Genomic DNA, 14,675 nt, shown 5'->3' with positions numbered 1-14,675 from the left:
TGAGCTTATTTTTGAGTCCTCAGAAAGGGGCCATGCACACAGGTAGTTATAGCATTGTCAGTAAAGACAGCAATGATCCACAGAGGGAGCTGAGTGGGAATAGAAATGCAGATGTTATGATGCAAGAGTCTAGCAAACTGATCTGAACTCCCAGTTGCCTCTAAAGCAATCCACATAGTAAACTGATCCGTAAGAAAGCCGAAGACTGGACTATATATGCATAAAGAGTTCACAGTTTCTCACAGTTAATGTATTTATCCAATTAAGACCATTTTCAGATTATCTGCAATCAGCAGAAGGACCTTGCAGTGGAGTAATCAATGTTAACTGTGAACAGACTGCCCCAAAACAGCTTCCCTTCATACTGCAGCTTTCAGGTTTTCAAAGGCACCTTTCCTCTGAGGAGCATCACCTATGAATTCTGTGGTAACACAGGGAGCCTGTGTGAGCCAGTAATCCAAAACCAGTAAATTCTGATCAATTTTACTCTGCAACTTTTTTCAATTGTCCAGAATTGTTCTTTTCATAGTGATTAAGTAGATATACTTGATCACTAGCAAGTAAACCAATAAGTTAGTCTTCAAGGCAAGAGGGATTAAAGAAGATTTTAGTACTACTTAATTGATTTTTGCTTTAGATGCTCCTGTGAGATAAACAGTGTCATTAAATAAAGATTTGTTTTAAATGTGATCAGTGGGCAATCTGTTTGCTACTATCCTTTCTTCAGACAGAAAAGGCTTCAGGGGAGAACTTACTGTGATACTAATAGTACTGAAGAGACAACCTAAAAAAAGCCCCAACCAGCTGTTGTAGACAATGTGGTTTAAATAGGAATTGCCTTGGAGATGCAATGCCCATTCTCTACCATATTTAATTCTGTTTTCCACTTAAGTCCCATTCATTTTCAGAATGAAGTATTTCTTGTGTCAACATTTGTACTCTATTGTTTCTTACTGTGCCTCTTACCCTATGATTTAGAATTTAGCAGCTGCCTAGTTTGAATACTACAGTTGAAATTTTAAGCTTTACTTCTGCTGTGGCAACTGATCCCGCTTGCCTTTACCTCTCTATTTCTAGCTGCATGATTTTTGTTAAAGGACAAGCTGTTACTTTGTTTAACAGCAGAACATAATGCCTGCCTTTGATAAACATAAGGCAAAAAAAAGACTGCTTGCAAAAGCTAGGAGTTGCAAACATCTGAGCTCTTCTTTGTAAAGTTTTCAGAAATAGAGCCATAAATGTACAAGGTTGTTAATCATACTGGATTATCTGTTTCTCCTAACATAATTAAGTACAATAAGTCTATCTAGATTTATATCAACAGAAAAAAAGGCAACATTTCATACTCATAGCCATTTTCATGCTGGAAAAACAAAAGCCTTCTTTAAACCTGGAAGATAATACTTAGATAAGGAGTGCAATATTCACTTTAATTCTAATTTGGGGTCTAAGTTTACTGCTCAAGGTATTAGAGAATGACTGACAGAAGGGTTTTCAATGAACCAAATCACGTACTAAGATACATAAATTGGGCAAGTTAGCATGTGCAAGGAGTATGATTTTGATTAAATTTTATTTATTGTCTGGAACTGTACCTATTGTCCTCTTGCCAAAACAGGAAGAAAATAGAAACACACAACTAGCTGTTGCTCTGCTATCTATGAATGTGTTGCATAGGATGAATGAGGGGGAGATACCTTATGTAATTTAATTTCTGGGCTTTTTTTTCTTGACGGCAGAATTATGAGAAAATGATTTGTATTATGAGTCTGAACATACTTATACAAAGAAGTAAAATCTACTGCCTAATGCTTGGTTGATTAAAACTACTTACTAGAATGAAGCAAAAGCAAGTTTACCAAACAATACAGAAATATTATGACTTACAAAGAAACCTGACAAGAATAAGATCTTGCACTACATGTTCAGCATGGAAACAAAACCAGAGATGCATCAGCTGTCTGCATGGGATGATGGATGAAAGATGCTCCTCGCAGCTCACAACCTTGTATCTCATCTATGCCACGTTCTGTTTCTCCTTTTGGAGTGCAATAAAACCCAATCTGTTTCTGTAAGTCTTGCAGGATTTGAATTGATGTACTGAAGCTGAAGGTCCATCTGTTCTAGTGCCTTGTCTCCTGCTGATCTTGGCTTCTCATGCTTAAATTCTGTGACCAAAATAGACAAGTTTGATAGGTTTCCCTTTCTGGGGAGAAAGTGACTTCTCTGCATGAGCTTAAGATTCAGGTGGCAGCGGCCACCGGTGTGGTGGAGGATGCCAGCAGAGGAGTAAGGGTTGGGCAAATCTGGCCGCACTGCTCTTCACTTGGGATGAAAATTCTCGTATGTGCGTGCAACAGAGTTAAGACTCGAATTACACCTGCAAGAGCACCACCTCCCGTGCTTAAAATGAGCTGGAATCATGAATCTTGTGAGAACAGTCACATTGAACTGCAGCCATTCAAGGTGGAAGATTTGGAAGTAGATGAAAAACCAATTAGAAGCTGGGGGAAATTTTCTCGGGCTTTGGTGAAGTGACTCGGGGCTGTGCCGCATCAACAGCTCCCTTACGCTTCTAAGATGAGGCGCTCCAGGCTTTGGGGGGAGCGGTGACAGCGCGGAGTCCCAGCGGGACCAAGTCGCCCGGCCTGCCTCCTACCCCCAGGGCACAGGCGCTCCTGTTTGTCACGCCTCCCACCTCACTGCCACGGAGGACGTGGTGGGGTGGGCGCAGGGGGCCGGGCGGGGGGCGCATACTCAACAGGGAGCCAGAGCCTCCGCTCCTCCCTCCCGCGGCGCGTCCTCCCGCCCTCGCCTCTCGCCGGCACTCGCCGCCTGCGGGGCTGCCGCCGGGGTGGTGCCAGCAGAGCCGGCCGGCTCCGCTCCTCGGCATGTGCTGAGCAGGGGCCGCTCCCCGGGGCCGCTCCGCGCCTCGCCCGCCCGCAGCCCGCGCCGCCCCTCGCCTGCTCGGAACGGGTCGCTGGCCGGCGGCGGAGGAGCCCGGCGGTGAGTGCGGGCAGGGCGGGGGCGGCTCGGGGGGCAGCGCGACTGTGCCTGCGGAGGATTAGGGGTGTATGTGTAATGCCGGAGATAGCCGGCTGGATACATCCCGTTGAGCCTTCTGGTGTGGGCGCGGGGGAGGGAGGAGAAGCCGGGCGCCGTGTGCCGACGGCGTGTCCGCGGGAGCCCGTGGGTGCCCATATGGTCGCGCCGCTCTGCTTCCCTCGGTAGGTGCCTCGCTGTGTGTATGTATTTATACGTATGTCTGTGTTTGTATATGTACAGCTACATACACACGCGCGTACATACGGGCGCGACGCCCCGCTCCCTCTCTCCTCCCTCTGCAGGTGCCCGTGTGTGGTTTGATACACACCCGCGGTGCCAGGTGCCCCAGGGCCCCCCCTGGGCCGGGGGACGCTGCCGGTGCAGGAGCCGGAGGGTCCCGCGGGCGGTGCTGCCTCCCCCGGCGCGGTGTGTAAAGCCCCCGGCCATCCCCAGGGCAGCAGGTACCGTGGGCAGCTTGGCTGGAGCACAAGCGCTGCCTTTCTTCGCACGCTCGTCACGAGTTCGTGGAAAGCTGCGACAGCCCAGATGCCTTCTTAGACATCCATTCCTCCTACTCAGCCTCTGGCAAAGAAGAGGAGATAACAGGCGGCACTTCTGTCTGTGTGGGTGGAGGAAGAGAAAGGACTATTGATAATGGATTTGTTGAAGGGACACTGATTCTGGGTTTTAATTACTGTTTCGGTGGTTTCGGTGTAGCACTGGGTTGAATTGCTGCCAGAGGACTCTCTTGGTAGCTTTAGTGCAGTGTTTTTAAAATCCTGTGCTCTTGCTTTTGCTTTTTAGTAAAATATTTTCTTTGCTGTGATGCAGGCAAGGAACCCATTCAGGAAAACTCAGTTTCCAAAAGAATGATGTGGACTGTGTGTAAAATGCTGGACTAATGGAAATGCAGCATTTTTTGTTTCTCCCAGTCCCAAGTTGTAATGGCATTTTCTTAAAACAAGTGAACATTTGTCATTTATGTGAGGTTTTGGTTTGTGTGGTTTGGTTTTCAGGTTGGTCTGTTTGGTTTTTTAAGTTGCTGGTATTTATTTAAGTTGACTTTTTTTCTCTGGATGAGAATCACAGGGCTAAATCTTGCATTCAGCACATGAGCAGAACTGTCCTTTGGGAGAAATGATGCCTTGATAGGCAAGAAGGCATTTATATCAATGGAACTGTCTTCCAGTCAGAACTGCATTTTTGACAACCTCTCCATAGGATTCTGTGGAAATAGGATATCTGTTTCATATAGCTATACAATTTTGGGGTATAAATAATATCATTTAAAGTCATTGTGATCCCATTCAGTTAGAATATTTTTTTCCCTTTCTGGGATAAAAAGCTGAAAAAAAACCTTACTGAAAGTGTGTACTTTTTTTTTTTTCCCTCTAGAGCTGTGTGAAGAAAGTCTTCAGCCATGGATGTGTTCATGAAAGGGCTTTCCAAGGCAAAGGAGGGAGTCGTAGCAGCAGCAGAAAAAACCAAGCAGGGTGTGGCAGAGGCAGCAGGAAAGACGAAAGAGGGAGTCCTCTATGTGGGTAGGTGGGCAGCAGCCAGCACGCTGCTGGTCGGTGCACCCAGACGTTCACATCTGGATCCTCATCAGACCTATTCTTCTGCAAAAAAATATGTAATTGTTCATAGGAGACCATTGCAAAGGGAACAAGAGGCAAGCTGTGCCTTCCTGAGCTCCGGTTCTTTGAAGCCAAGTGCCTTACAGTGCAGGTCATTGGCTGGCACTCCATGCAACAAGTTTTCTAGATCAAGGCTCAAGGGTGGTTGGTACAGTAAAAATAAATATGGAAAAATGTAGAAGCTGGAGGTGAAGGTGGCTTCGCAGCATTCTACAGAGCATGTGGGGCTTGAATAGGATTTCAGGAAGAGAGACTTGAGAGGTTAGCTCAGGAGTTGAGTAGTAGACATGCCGACTGCTTGGTACATTGACAGTAATGTTTTGTACGGCAAGGTGTTATCTTCTGAAATTAATTTCATGTTCTGTAATTACTATTGCAAATTCATGGCAGATATTTTCCACGACCTCTCAAGGAAAAGCCTCTACAGTTGATGAGGCAGGGCAGGTAGACCCCAAGGTAACAAAGCAGTTGTTAGTGTCTTATTCTAGGCCACACAAGTCTTGCATAGAAAGCCTGGGATAAAATTCTTTTCAGATCCCTGACTGGTTCTTCAATGCATGATAGTCATCTTCATTTAGCAAATATTGGGCTTTAGAAGAGTGTCTTGCAAATGCTGTCATAAAAAATTCACAGAAAAACAATCTGCCAAGACTATATGAGCAAGTGGTTATTTATAAAAAAAAGATTATGGATCTGTTTCTCTTATTCATCAAATAAAGCTAGTCCATAAAAGAATGGAGGGGGGAAAAAATAGCCTTGTCTTTAGGTAGTTTCTGTTCTGTTGATTTTGCAGTAGGTTAGTTCTGTAATGCACCCTGTGTATACTGAGGGAGATGTGCACACGTATCAGAGAGAAGTTAAACAGAGCTGAAAACCATAGGCATTTCTTTTCAATGGGAGTACTGAGGTCTCTGGTATTCCAGTGCCTTTTTTGGATTCCCTCTATTGTTGCAGGCTAGTGCCAGTCTGTAAGAAATTATTTCTGCTCCAGATAGTGTGGACTACTCATTTGGAATATGCTTCCCTCCCTTTTAAGCCATAGCAAAGCTCAGTGCTCTTGCCAACAGGGATGGCAGTCATTTTGAGCACTAATTGTAGGATGAATCTATTTTAAAAGGAGCATCTGCTCATTTTCAAGATATTGAAATAGATGTTCTTCCACTGTATATTGTGCTTGATGTTGGAATTATTTTCCAGCAGTAGGACTTTCTTTTATTTTGTTTTCTTGTAGTCCTGGCCAAGCTTCTGGGGTCATCGATTTCTTTGTATTAGAAACCTGCATTGTGTGCTAAATTAATCTTTGTGTCTGACCTGTTCTCCAGACCATAATAACATTTGAACCTAGTTCTGTTCCCAAAGGCAACAGATTTCCTATTGTCTTCAGAGATGCTTTTGCTGAGGTTGAACTTCGGAGGGCAGGCTTTCTATTTTTTTCAAGAAATTACTGGGGACAGCAGAGCCCTGAGCCATGATAGGGACCTGTGCATGTGACTGTAGTAACAGTGGAGGATCCTTCTCCCACCAGGTCCCTCCTTTTCAGGAGGCACAGGCTGTGTGCACGGTGTGTTGTGCAGGGAAAAGAGCCTTTGGTTGGAAGCTGTCTCCAGAAGCTCTGGCAGCTTGTGTCCAGTTGTGTACTTGCCCATACAGGCAGGAGGTTTCAGCAAGTTCAGATAGGGAAAGGAGGAGCTGGATGTTTCTGTCTACTTCCCAATCACACAGCAGAGGTGTGTCTTCCCCTGTGCAGCATTGGCAAAGGCCAGTGTGATACTCTCATGTTCTGCAGGCTGATAATGATTGTACTGAGGAAGGTGGTTAAAGCCCCTTTATGAGCAGAGGAGAGGAGCAGCACAATTCATTAGAGCTCATGAAGACTTCTCAGTCCCTTTTTATATAGTTGGGTTTTCAGATTTGAGATTCACAGCCAGATTATACTGTGAAAGCTGCCTGACATATTGCAAAGAAGAACCTAACAACACTGGGCTGAGTGGGACCTGTTAATCATTTTCAGTTTCATAACATTCAGCCTCCAATTGCTGCTGGAGAATTAAGAAGATGCAGAGTCTTTGGTCCAGATCCCCTAGGTGATGTGGTTTCCCACTGAAATCAGTGCAATTTAAATCTGGAAAATATCTGGACTTTTCTGTCCAGGCTGCTGTTAGCTATTATGTGAAAGACTGTAACCTAATTCTACCTGGTAAGAGTTCTATTTACAACAGCTGCTGTTTGGGATGAAATGTGGTCACTGTAATTCTTTTATTCTTGTTTTGGTTTTAGCAATTTTTTTGGCACAAGGAAAATTTCTCTTGACAAAGGGAGAAACTTAGAGCTATGTAGGAGAGCAGTATATTGGAGGATTAATTGAGGATTTTTTTTTTTTCCTGTCCATGCTGAAGTCTAATTTCTTCCCTCAGTCCACTGTCAAGCCTCCTTTTGAGTACCCAAGATCCCTTCAATACAGTCTACAATGTGTTTTTCTGCTTTCAAGGTTTTTTTCTGCTTAAGTTTCTCTGCCAATGGGCTTCAGCATTGGCTAGCTGAAATTGGTGGTTCTCTCTTAACTCTTTCAAGCACAGCATCAGGACCTTTCTTGATGTCAACCAATGGCCTGGTCATTGTTTAGAAAGGACTGAGGCTCAGCAGTCCTGTGTGTGCTGTAAATTTAAAGCTGCATCTTTCTCTATCCTTCAAGAGCTGTTAGTGTGAAGCAGAGAGGAAGTGAGTGGCACTACTTAATCCTCTCTCGCTTTGAAACCAGGAACTGAGTAAGAAGGATGTGCTCACACACTCTTGGCAATGCAGTGTGCAAGATGTCTGTGGAGCTTCATGTGTGCTTCCAGGGAGCTGGAGTTTTTGCTCAGATTGACTCTTGAGTGCATGTTCGGTGCCCAGGAATGGAAGTTTCCAGTCTGATCGTTTTTGGTTTGTCATAAGCTTACAGAACAAAGGAATAGTGGCTGTACTATGGCTGACAGTTGTTTACTACTCCCTGTGCTGGTGCATGGCCTTAGAGTAGAGTATAGCACTCATGACCTATTTGGCAAAGCCATCCAAATTCCTCCACTCCCTTTTCATAATCTTTCTTATTTTCCTTTGGTAGTATAAAAGCCAGCAGAGCAGTTGAGGGACTCAAGGTCGGTATGGTGGAATAATAGGCTTCAGCACTTGGAAGCAAGTGTTTTCCTTAAACATTGATGGCCCCTTCCTCTGATTTGGGTTTATGTCTCCCAGTCTGTAACCAGTTCTGACTAAGCAATATGAACAGTCCATTGGTCTCTCAAATAGTCCAGAAACGAGTGTATTTGCAAACTGCTGATATACTCCTTCGTTCTGGCACAATGACAGCAATGATAATAAATCATGAAGAGACTTTATGGTACTTTTTATAATTGAAAAAAAAAAACCAAAAATGCTGTTTAGTATTCTTCCTCCCCTCACACAGATGTCTACTATAGCTAGGAAAAGTAGCATTACCATGTACTACTATTGCTTCTTGGTTTAAGTTAGAGCCATGTTCCTTGCTCTTTATATTATCCCTACTTGGATTCCTCTGTTCCCCTTGTTATGCGGGGTATAATGAGCAAGACTGTTGGTATTTTGGGAATGCCAGGATGAAAGACAGCTAGTTTCTCCCAGAAACAACCAGCTTTCCTTCATGGCCAGCCAGAAGTCGTCCTACTGAATTCAGCTGTTGTTATTTATAGGCCTGTTCTGGCAGATCCTAATGTGCTTCTAGATGCTGTTGTAGCTGCGATGGCAGGAACAGCTACTTGCATGCAAGTGTGCAGCAGTGGGGCAAGTGCTCTTGAGCTCTAACATATGCTGTAGGGTCTGGAACACCAATTGGCTGGTAGTTTGCTAATTAATGGATCTGGCTATACATACCCCTGTTCCATATGGGTCTGTGAGCTTTTATTTTTTTAAAGAAAAATCTGTCTTCCACTAAAGAGACCGGCATTCCTGTGCGAGTTGTGCTTATAGCAGTGTTTTGTCTGGGCAAGTGAGGTGAGAATCGACTTGGAATAGGTCCCTCTGGAGGTGTGTGCATTGCACGGGTCCTCAGGGAATTCTGGCCATCCTTCCCTTTCTGGCCTCGGGGAACTGAGTGCTTGCTAATTCACAGGTTTCCATGTCTTTAATGGCTTGGCTTGCAAACAGTCATTTCAACAACATGAACGAGATATTGGCCAGGTCTAACAATAACTTTAAAAGCATGTGCTTAATATTGAGTATTCCAATAGACACACTGTAAGCCTGGAGTGGTGTTTAGTTGCTAGAAGTCAGTAGAACCATCACCTGCTTGAATTCCAGCATGTGCTTTGCTTCTTCAGGTCTCATGGTGGTACAAAATTGAGAACCGAAGTCCTAAAACAAGTCCTTAGGTGGGAGCACTTTACACATAATGAAACTTCACATTGTTCAGTGGTAAACATTTTTCAGTGAGAAAAAGCAAACTTCTTTAAAAGATAAAATTGGAATAAAGAGGGAAAAAGACTTCTCAGCTGTTTAACCTCATCATTAGCTAAAGGAACATTTTATTTTACTTCATGCAGTATTTTTTCCCTTGTATCTATCATGGGTTAGTATTCTACTCTTGCTCATGAGTAAGAGAGCCTTTTCAATCATGTAATCAATCTAATAGTGCCAGAACTATATGGCTAAAGTTCCATAAATTTGCAGTAGTAGTGAGTAGGACATATTGATGAATGAACTTATATTGTGTTTCTGTGTTTAATTGTATTTTTGTAAACAATTTTGGACAAAAAGTTGGTTTTTTTTTTCTAATATTTTTCTGGTTATGCATTTTCTTCTAAGTGTAAAGTTAGAAGTATAAATTATAATGTCTCAAATACTGAATGACAGCCAAAAAATTGCATTACAAATAAGGTCATTTCTATGTTGGTAAGAAAAATAAAATGTCATTCTATCTCTGCCAGACTAGGTAAAATGATTAACTAGGAGCCATAAAGTCTGTTAATTGCACATTGTTAAGCATCATAGTCCACAGATGGATACAAGTCCCTGAAATGTAGCCAAATTATGGAACCTGACAAGGGCAAGTAGAGGGCTGGTAGGGAAAAAGACATCCGGTTATGTTTTAAACAGCAGTGCTAATTTGTTTCACTTCCCCTTAAGGACACAGGAGATTGTTCGCTTTCATGCAGCATGGTCAAAAGTCATGGGGTTTTTTTTGCAGGGATGTTGCAGAAATCAGTTTGGTCTTCAGCGTGGCAGAGTTACATTGCTTACATAGTTCTGGTGTTGTGCCTCAGTTTAGCACAAGCTCCAGGTTTCTGCCTGCAAATCGTATGTGAGCTGTGGCATGTGCCTCTGACAGTGGATGCAGCAGACCTTGGGTGTGACCTGGGGGGAATTTCCATGTTGAAATCCTATCTACTGCTTAAAGTTGTTCTTTTGGATTAGTTGATGTCTAAAACTGGCTGGCATTTCTATCTCCCCGTGAATTTAACCTCTTTGTGTAGTTCAGTAGTGATTGTCAAGCCCTGCAAGCTGAGATCTGGCAAAGATGAAATTTTGATGATCTTCTGGAAACTGTGGCTCAGAGCTTCTACAAATGTGTACATGATCCTCCTTGGGACATTAACATGATTTCTGTGCAGAGTCATTTGTGTGAGTTTGCCATGTGGGAGACCTAACACAGCTATTCAGAAAATGGCGGGGAAGTCAGTATGTACTGCAGAAGTGTTTCCAGTATTATTCACCTTTCCACAGTTGATACCCATCCATGCATGGTTTTGCCTCTTCCCTTAGACTGAATTCCTTTTTAATTTCTTTTGATGGCATTGGAAAATACTGTATGCAATGGTATGCAGCCTACATATTGATCCCTCTTTATCATCTGTCTAGTCTTTACCAGTACTTAAGAATATGTGTTTTCAACCTAATATTTTTCTTTGTTTAGGTTCCAGGACCAAGGAGGGAGTTGTTCATGGTGTTACAACAGGTAAGATAATCATCTCTTGATTTTAGCTTCTTTCCTCCGTGAGATTAACCAGCCATATAGCTGTTAAAAATTCTGTTTTTTTGAGACCACTACAATTTATGAAAGATGGAAAAGCATAGGCAAATTGAGAAATCTGGTTGGGTGGGAAGACTGAATGGAAATGGCTTACAGGAAAGAAACAAATTTCAGAGTTTTGATTGGAATTTGTCACAGTTATGAGTGTTTTGAAATGCTGTTTTTTTAAACTGACTAATCTTTCAGTAGCAAGAGTACTTTCAAACTTGGAATTTGATGCCAGGCATGTATCTTTACAATAACATTTCTACACTAAGAAAGAGTGAATTTGCATTTTAAATTGATTTTCAGGGTTCATCTTAAGTATGAACTGAAACCAGTAACCAATAATTTGTTTTAAGGGGAAAAATGAATGAAAGTCTTTGATATCTGTGGAGTACAGAAAAGCCTTAGTTGACCACAGGGCATTGAATAAAATGTATAATTTTCTGCTGTAGAATGTGGGAGTTCTGGTGATGTGAAGAGAATGTATGGTCAAGAAATTTAAGTTGTTTTTGCCCTAACACATTCAGAAACAAATAAGAGAGTAGAAAAGGATTTCTTTTTCCTCAGTGTACAGCCAGTGTGTCATTCAGCTCACATATCAGTGTGTCATGCTCACATAAGCCAAGGCAAAGGATAAACAGTGGTAGGTAAACAAATGTCAGTACTTAATACACAACCCACGTAAGTGGTTGAAAAGTGAGTCAAGAGTGTTTCTAGTAAGAAAATGGAGCAGAATATCGAGGCTAGTCCTTCAGAATTTAGCCTCAGCATGTGTGCTGCTGTTATGAGATTTGAAATATCAGCTCATTAGACCTCAATTAAGAGAAATATTCAGAGGGATCATTGCTATGACCAGTAGAGGATTGCAGCAGAATGAGATTTGGGGCACATATACTCAATATCATCACAGATGTGGGAGCAGCAACTGAGAGCACTAGGAAGCGAGTTAATAGAGGTGATGTTCACCAAGCTGAGATGTGGCAGGATTGAAGTCAAGGGCATTTTGCACATGGATGAAATTTGCTGAAGCAGTGGGATTCTAGTGGGCTAGCTCAGTAGGGGACTTGCTCATCCTGGAAGAAACTACTGATTTCAAATGCTGTACCTCTCTTCATATGATGGCCAGATATTTAGTTCGCCAGGAAATTTTCAGTAGGTAAATAGAATTTTTAATGGATTTGAAAATATGTTAAATTTTCTTCTGGAAGGTATAAAACAGACTGTAAACCCAAACATAAGGGGGATGTATCTGTTATGTGCTGTGCCTGTAAATAGAAAATTTGAAAAAGTTATTGTTGATTTTAAGCAAAACAGTAGCTGCTCCTCACACACTTTAGGAAATGGGTGACACAAAGTGAAACACCCAAAACTTGGGAATAATGGGTTGTGTGCTGCAGTTTGCTTCCTTCTGACCTTTCAGGCTGTTTGAGATGAGTTTGGCTGTTGAATGAAAATGGAAAATAAACAGGGAGTGAACAGGTTGAAATGTGGCAGTGGTAAGACTTCAGGCAAAATCTGAGAGATCACGGCTTCCAAAATGAAACAATATGGACTTGCTAATGTAAGAAAGGAGGAACTGCTTGGAATATCATTTTAAGAATAAAGAAATAAAAATAGTTGTTCTGGCAATAAGAGAAGGTAGATAAAAACAGATTTGGATTCACTGTAGTGATTCTTTGAGGTATAACATGAAGACAGATGCTAGTGAAGTTGCCGGAGAAGTCAAATCCATTTAAATCAATACTGTTAAAGTTGATGCGACAAAAATGCCTTTTAAGTCACTTGTAAAGACCTGCTTGTCTCTTTTCATATGACTGGGAGTTCACAAGTTGTGCTGGTCTTATGATATGAACTCCCCAGTGCATCATTTGAAACCTCAGGTGAAGTAAACACTTTGTTATGTAAATACAAATGGTTTGAGAGGTTGGAGACAGTCGGGTACAAACTAGAATCACAGGTTAAAATGAGTGTTTATAGTTTTGCAGTCAGTCTTCTTAATGTCTGGGTTCCGAAATCTTGATATTTTTGGTGTCTTTGAATAAGCTGTGATTTAACCCCTTATGCTGGTGAAATGACATACCTTAAAGAGCTAAGAAACCTAAATGCATTCCTCAGTCAGTTAATTTCCAAACCCAGAATTACTGGACTGAGGTGTTTCTTGCTTTAAATGTGACCTGATTGTACCATGACATCAGGATACTGTGAAATGAGGATTCCAGGCTGTGATTCACAGGAATATGGTGAGTGTGTTATTTGTCAGGTCACCCTTTCTCTGACCTTCTGATGATAAAGCAGCTTTGCTTATTGGTTTTATGGGGTGTATGCTTGTGTTTAGATTTGCCTTCCTAATTAAAATGTCTCCTGGCCGTTGACTGTAAATGCAAAATTCACATATCTTACTTATCTCCCAGAAATGAACAGTATCAAAGATGAAATATTTACAATCCATCTCCTGATATTCTAAATAAAGCACTATTTGTAAAAAATTCAGGGCAAAAAAGCTCTTAGTCCTTCAATCATGTGAGTGAAGGCACAATATTGATGGTAGTAACCACAGTCACCTGTCTTGCTTAATTCTTTTATCTGATTATTCTTGTTTTTCTTAACATTCTTAGTCAATGGTATTCCTGCTCTTTAACTCCATAAGGTATCTTACCAAAAAATTGCATAAATTAAAGAACCACCGTATTTATGGCATCTTCATAAGTAAATTCTTCAAGTACTTAAGACAAACTCACTCTTTGAAATACATACTCAAAAGCATATTTGTAACAATGAGAGTAAGTTCATTAATTCATTAATTCAGAGAAATTTTGTGGTTTGAATCTACTTTTATTGTTCAAGGTTGAAAGTAGCTAGTTATTATTTTGAATTGCTCCAGAGGTTTTACATTGATATGCTACCCAGTTGTTTGTAATAAGTAATGAAAAGGCAACTGCAATGCCAATACTTTTTGCATAGTTCTATAGACAGAATTTAAACTCAAAGTTGGCCTTGGTGTGGTGATTGTTCATTGTCCCAGGGTCATTTAATGGAATGGACAGTCTCTGCATAGATAAAAGAAGTAATCAGGCCATAGTACAGCAAAGCTCTGCAGAAGCTGGTTTGCTCTGGTTCTCAACAACATGCAAAGCAGATATCAATTTTACAAAGACTTATGGCTTAAGATCATTAAGCAACCTGGTATTCAGATAAATTTAATATGTTGGAATCAACCCCCTGCATTCTGAACTGATTTGTTTGTGCACACTTAATGCTTTCCCCATTACTACTTAGTGTAAGCAATAAAATACAAGAGACTAGAAATCTGTTTTGGTTTTTCTTCTCCTGTTGTGGGGATTTTCATATCTGGAGGGTCACCAGGCTGGAGCTCATTATCACTCTGGCAATGATGTTGTCTAGTTATTCCTTAGAGACAGGAAAGACAATTCTCTCCTTACTATGAATGCTTTTGCCAATCTGTGCTATTTATGTAGTTTACTGAATTTATCTTCATGGCTCTGATTTCTGAAGCAGTGTGTGAGAGATCTTCCATGGTAACTCCTTTGTCAGCTTTGTCTGTGTGCTGGTTTTGGCTGGGATGGAGGTAATTTTCTTCATAGTACCTGGTATGGGGCTGTTTGGGATTTGTGCTGGAACCAGTGTTGATAAAATAGGGATATTGTAGTTACTGCTCAGCAGGGCTTACACAATGCTTACAGCATTTTGTGTTTCTCATCTCACCCCACCAGTGAGGAGGCTGGGGGTTCACGAGGAATTGGGGGAAGACACAGCCAGGACAGCTGACCATAAGGTTATTCCACACTGTATGGCATCATACTGGGCAGTAAAACCATGGGGAGGGTTGGTGGGGGTCATCTGCTTGGGGACTGGCTGGGCATTGGTTAGTGGTGAGAGTAAAATTGTTTTAATTTGCATCACCTGTGGGATTTATGTCTTTATTTTCCTTTTTATTACTATTATTGTTT

The 14,675-nt window shown here is 41.8% G+C and overlaps 1 protein-coding gene across 2 annotated transcripts in view; it reads left to right on the top strand.

The window, feature by feature from the left end:
* The first annotated feature begins 2,784 nt into the window (after positions 1-2,784).
* The window catches only part of SNCA (synuclein alpha), a 62,835-nt gene continuing 50,944 nt past the window's right edge, over positions 2,785-14,675 (top strand). Inside the window, exons 1-3 of one of the 2 annotated variants that reach the window (XM_058837911.1) lie at positions 2,785-3,006; positions 4,441-4,586; positions 10,606-10,647. In XM_058837911.1, coding sequence (XP_058693894.1) covers positions 4,466-4,586; positions 10,606-10,647 — 163 coding nt within the window. In that variant the 5' untranslated portion in view covers positions 2,785-3,006; positions 4,441-4,465. Of the gene's footprint in view, positions 3,007-3,074; positions 3,228-4,440; positions 4,587-10,605; positions 10,648-14,675 lie in introns of those variants that run through there. The other variant, XM_058837912.1, reaches the window with a different exon arrangement.

The sequence above is a fragment of the Poecile atricapillus genome, chromosome 4 (genome assembly GCF_030490865.1).
Source record: "Poecile atricapillus isolate bPoeAtr1 chromosome 4, bPoeAtr1.hap1, whole genome shotgun sequence".
Taxonomy (NCBI): Eukaryota; Metazoa; Chordata; class Aves; order Passeriformes; family Paridae; genus Poecile; species Poecile atricapillus.
Note: the sequence above shows the minus strand (reverse complement) of the source record. Positions and strands in the feature narration are given on the sequence as shown.